The 6,237-nt window shown below is 42.2% G+C and overlaps 1 protein-coding gene across 1 annotated transcript; it reads left to right on the plus strand.

Moving 5' to 3' along the window:
• Positions 1-5,312: 5,312 nt before the first annotated feature.
• On the plus strand, positions 5,313-5,999 carry LOC145165042 (uncharacterized). Its single transcript, XM_079083680.1, has one exon. The coding sequence runs from the start codon at positions 5,313-5,315 to the stop codon at positions 5,997-5,999; it is 687 nt and encodes a 228-aa protein (XP_078939806.1).
• The last annotated feature ends 238 nt before the right edge of the window (positions 6,000-6,237 follow it).

Raw genomic sequence — 6,237 nt, forward strand, 5'->3', positions numbered from 1 at the left:
AAAGGGGTTGCGTACCAACCTAACCAAAAGATTAATTGTTTTACATTATGGATAAAAACAAAAACTACCTAAACTAATTTCTTGCAGGCCTAGACCTTAGCCTACTCATCATCGACTGCATCCTTCTTCTCCCCTCCTTCGGTTAGCCACAGTATAGGATCCCGATTGGCCGTTGCATGCTTTCCAGTCAATTTGGCTTGTGCCTCACACCAACCGTCCACATCCCAGGAACCTGCAATCTCCATATCCTTCGCAAGACGGATCTTGGCCGCCCAAACAGCCACCGTAACACTGACCTTTGCATCAGTGATCACTTCCTCCATCTCGAGCAAGTGCTCCTCCTCCTTCTCCTTGCGGAGCAACTCCACTCTCCTCAACAGACCCTCGTTGGTCGCTTTCCACATCCTCTTCTATCCCTCAAGGGCTTGTTCATCCCTCTCCACTTGGATCCTAGATCAGCGGAAACATGATCAAAGACCTAAAACAAAGACATAGTGGGTAAGCAAAAGATAGAATAAAAAATAGAACAAGAATGAAACCAACACTTATAGCTTGGGAGAAAGAGACCAATTTTTGGAGCGCTTCCTCAGCCCCAAGGTTCTCCAAAGATAGACTTGAAGACTCAATATTTTTCCTTTTCTGGGATCCCGGGGTCTTCCCTGTCAAGTCAATGGTCGATGTTTTGGGAGGAAGAGAAGATGAGCCCTTCCCCTTTTTCACCGTCAGTTGATCCTTCGACATGGCTATGTCTATATCAACGAGTGTGAACTGAGCACTAGAGTGATTGGATATGGATCCTATATAAATATATAACGGAAAACTATTAATAACCTTCATCACAAGCGAAAGGAATCAAGGATCCTCACCTGTCGACATGAGTTTTGTGGCAGAAGAGATTTCTTGCAGAGTGTTTTTATCAAATCAAAAGGATCTCTCAGCTTCAGACAGGGCCAAGAACTTCTCGATCTTCTCTTCAAATTTCTCAGCAACAGGGACGAGCTCTTCAATTTTGAAAGCTGCAAAAAAGCAAAAAAAAAAAAAATTAGAAGATGTGAATTCCAGGATCCTTATATTAATATAAAAGAATCCTACCCTTCTTGACCCAAGCATTCGGCAGGAGATCCCCACTAGGAACAAAGTCACGTCTCACAAAAAGGTACTTTTCTTTCCAAGCTCTGTCATTACGCTTGGTTTTTAGGACCAGATGAGATCTATGGGTTTTGACTTTGAGGAGAAAGCGATAATTCCCGAAGATTATGAGATCATTCACACAGGCTAGTTCAGGAAGACCTATATCTAGGCCTTTTGACTGATTTACTTGGTCAATCCACTATAGGATCCTCCAAACAATCGGCATAACATGAATACATGAGATCCCAGTCACCCTGAAGAATTCAGAGACAATCCCAGGGAAAAGGGAATTTCAAACCCAGGGAGAAGGGGTATTCGGGGAAGAACACCCAGGTAGGAGAAACTAAGTAAGGTTGGATGAGAGGGTCGAAGGGCCTAAAAATGGCTTTAGGAGGGAAGGCTCCATTGAGTTTGAAAGACTCATGATTTTTGACCAAAACAATTTGGCACCCACCGTTGGGCCGTGGTGTTTAAAATCTCTCAAAAAATCATGTCTAGTCAATCGACTCTCTCCCCTCATCCTTGATTCCTCCCATTTCCTCTAAAAACCTTCTACTACCTCCGGCTGGAGCTTCCAAGAAAGTATCTGAAACTCCGAAGGAGGACACCTCTTCGGTCACTCCGGGACTCCAGGATCCTCCTGTGTTGATTTCCAACAGCGAGATCTTTGCTATGATGAAGAGGTTTCAGCGACAAGTCGCCCAATAGCAGGATGATAAAAGGACAATTCTTAAGGAAGTGGAGAGAATGAGGATGGAAATCCACAAGCCTTAGGAGGTAGCACCCCCAGTCTTGCAGCCTAAGATCCTGAACTTCGACGACCTAGGATCCTCAGCGATTCGTCGCGAGATTCAGGATCCTAATGAAACCTTTGTTACTCCCAATAACAGGGATCCGAGTAACTCTATAAATAATAATAATTTTACTACTAACTCAATGGATATTGACACTGGTTTAAGCCCGATCATGGCTAACGAGCTATAGAAACTAAAACAGACGATCTCAAGTGTATGCAGAGTAGTTCAACCGGTAGTAGAAGTATCTCCCACAAGCCATAGGATCTCCAAATCTATCCCAACGATATCCGATACTGAAGTTCCAAAATGCTTCCAGAACCCAAGCATGAAGCCCTACGACGGAACTATAGACCCTTAGGAACACGTGGCATAGTATAGGGAGAGGATGGAGATTATTCCCATCCCTACTCACTTGAAAGAAGCTTGCATGTGCAATAGCTTTGGTTCCACCATCACTGGATCCGATCTGAAATGGCTCCATAACGTTCCTTCTTATTCGATCACATCATTTGCTCATTTGATTAGTTTATTTAATTATTACTTTTCTTGTAGCAGGACATTCAAAAAGATCACCGGTGATCCCTATCAAGTAGTTTAGGATCCTAATGAATCCATTAGGACTTTTGTGAACAGGTTTGGCAGGGAAGCTTTGAGCATCCCGAACATCAACATGGAAACTATAGATGTAGCCTTTAAAATGCGCTTAAAATAGGATTCTCCCTTCTACGAAGATCTCGTAATGACCCCATGCAGGAGAATGGACGAAGTTAAGAGCAGGGAGTTGAGATTCATCATACTCGACGAAGACAAGGAGATCCCAAAAAGGAGCAACCCACCAAGCTCTTATGATCACCCCAATAGGAAAGCCGACTCCTAGGTCCAAAGATCCTATATGTCAAAGCCTTACTCCAAACTCGACCATCATAGGGTTAATGCCCTTGACGATGAGGGGGAGGAAGAAGATTTCCCTAAAATTAGTGACTATTATTTTCTATGGACATTTTAGGTGTAATGTTTCCCATTCAGGATCTTTGAGACAAATCCAGGTTGCGAACGAAAGGAGAAAATGCACCGCTTGGAAGGACAAGTCCAAATGGTGTGCGTATCATGAGGACTTTGGTTACGTCACAGAGGATTGCATAACTCTCAAAAAGGAGATCAACTACCATTTGGGCAAAGGATACCCAAATAATTCCTTGGGAGAAGAAAGGAAAAAACCAAATAAAATAACCAGGATCCTCAGAAGATCCTCGAAAAACCAGGATCCCCCCCCCCTGGCTGACGCCAAGGTGATCAATATGATCTCTGGAGGATCTGACATTTTCAGTACCTCCTACGTTGCGGAAAAAACGCACGCCAAGGTATCCAAAATGGAGAAGGGAAATGGACCACGTAAAAACATAACAATCACTAACAAAAAAGAGATCACATTCGACTAAGCGGATAGACAGGACGTCCATGATCTTCACCACGACGGACTAGTGATTACTCTCTACATTTCCAACCACTTCATTAGAAGGATCCTCGTCAATGGAGGATCCTCAGTTAACATCACACTCCTGGATGCATTAAAAAGAATGAACAACCTGAATTCTGAGATAGTTACAAGATCCTCAGTGCTAATCGAATTTAGTGGTGAAACTAAGCACACCATCGGCGAGATAAGGCTACCGATCTACATAGGGGTAAATTGTGTATAACGTTTTTGTGTGATTGACACATTATCCTCTTATAATGTCATATTAGTTAGACCATGGATCCATGAAATGAAGGCCAATGCGTAAATATGTCAACCCAATGGGGGACAATGAAGATCATAGGAGACCAAAAAGAATCCAGGGAATGCTACAAGACTTTGATGAAGTCCTCAACAATACCATGACAAGCATAGCATGGCATAAAAGAAGTACCCCTGAACCTTGAGAATCCTCAAGCCAAAGTTTTCATAGGAACCTCATTGCCTGACAAGTCGAATAGGATCTCATAAAGTTCTTCAAATCCAGAAGTAAGACGTCCGCATGGAAAAATGAGGACATGACAAGTATTGACAAAAACATAATAACCCATAAACTTAACATTGACCCATCCTTCAGCCTAATACACCAAAAGAGAAGGAAATTTGCACCCAAAAGAAACCAAGTTATATAAGAAGAATTAGAAAAACTTCTCAAAACTAGCATGATTAAGGAGGTGAAGTACCCAAGATGGCTAGCTAATGTGGCCTTGGTACAAAAGAAGAAGTAGAAAAACTTTCCCATTACCACGCAACGACTCCATGATAGACGCAAGTGCGGGGCACGAATTACTGACGTTCGAAGATGCATCAACAGGATTCCAATAGATCCAAATGGAACCCTCTGACCAACAACACACAACATTCATAACCCCAACAGGTATCTATTGTTACACTGCCATGCCATTCGGTCTTAAAATTACAGGAGCAACATACCAAAGGTTGGTGAATAAAATGTTCATGGAGAAACTGGGGGACAGGATGGAGGTCTACATCGATGACATGGTAGTCAAACACAAAAAAGTTGAGGATCACCTGAAGGATCTCGAAGAAGCCTTCGACATCCTAGGCGAATATAACATGAAGCTGAATCCCTCCAAGTGCACTTTGGGATGAGATCGGGTAAGTTCCTGGGATACATGGTTACCAAAAGAGGAATAGAAGCAAGCCCAGAACAAATCAAGACCATCCTTGATCAAAAATCACCAGCCTATACAATGGATATTCAAAGATTAATAGGAAGACAGGCAGCCCTAAATATGTTCATCTCAAGATCCTCAGAAATATGCAAGCCTTTCTACGACATCTTGAAGAAGATGCTTTCCAAGAGCTTAATACCACTAGATGGGGAACCACTCCTTCTTTACCTCTCAATATACTATGTAATTAAAAGTCTCCTGGATGCCGAGACCAAGTACTCTCATGCTGAAAAGCTGATAATTGCATTGGTAACGGCTTCTACTAAGTTAAGACAATATTTTGAAACACACCCTATAATTGTAAGAACTACATATGCAATTATGAATGTTAGGAGAAAACCAGAAATGTTAGGAAGAATGGCGAAATGGTCTATGAACTTAAGGATGGATGTCATAAAATATGAAGCAATGTTCACCATAAAGTCCCAAGCATTAGCAGATTTTGTGGCTAAATTTAGTGATGATATAAGAGTTGATGTTGAAATAAAAGCCAAACAGCTTCTAGCAGAGCAAAACATGGGATGGTGGACGCTATACACAGATGGAGCATGAAACCAAAGAAGAACTGGCTTGGGTATCATAATAAAATCGGCTCAGGGGGACATCCTGCCCCATGGAATCAGGTGCGAATTCAACGTAACCAACAACGAAGCAGAATACGAGGAACTAATCATGGGACTACACTTAGCCAAGGATCTTCAAATCAACGATCTTCAGGTATTCATCGATTCTTTACTACTAAATAACCATTTCAACGGATCCTATGCAGTGAAAGGAGAAAAACTAGCTTTGTATCTCCAAATCCTCGAAAACCTGACCTCATATATCAAAACATTTAGCCTAAACCAGGTTCCTAGAGAATACAGTGTTGAAGCGGATGCTTTCGCCAATCTAGGATCTTCCTTAAGTATCCCGCCAAAAACCATGATCCCTATAATCCACATATTGATCCCAGAAATTGAGGATCCCACAAAGAAACTCAAAGACCCCAACAATCACGGAGAGACTACCGACGTCTCCGCAATCGAAGATCCTGATTTGACGGTCCAACATCAGGATCCCAACAACCAGGATCCTTCCCTAGCTTTAGGATCTTGGATCCAACTCATCATGGAATACCGCCAAAATGGCACGATCCCTAAAGAAGATAAAAGTGAGAGAGCATTCAGAACAAGTATCTCAAGGTTCGACATAATCGAGGGTACGTTATATAAAAAATCTATAGTAGGAACATACCTCGGCTATCTAGAAGATCATGAAGCTGCAGAGGTCATGAAGGACATTCACGAAGGGGACTGCGGCAACCCCATTGTGGGCAGATCCTTATGTTCCAAAGCATTAAGGACGGGATACTACTGATCAATAATGAAGAAAGACTCATTCATCCATCCACAGAAATGCGACGCTTGTCAAAGACATAGCAACATCCTGCACCAACCAGCAAAACCTCTAAATCTTATCATTTCCCCTTGGGCATTTATGAAATGGGGAATGTATATAATAAGTAAACTACGAGTAGCCCCTGGAGGAAACGTTTTCATACTAGTGATGACTGACTATTTCTCGAAGTGGATAGAAGTTGAAGCCTATGTACATG

The sequence above is a fragment of the Lactuca virosa genome, chromosome 3 (assembly GCF_052849685.1).
Source record: "Lactuca virosa cultivar CGN04683 chromosome 3, Lactuca_virosa_CGN04683_v6, whole genome shotgun sequence".
NCBI classification, from domain to species: Eukaryota; Viridiplantae; Streptophyta; class Magnoliopsida; order Asterales; family Asteraceae; genus Lactuca; species Lactuca virosa.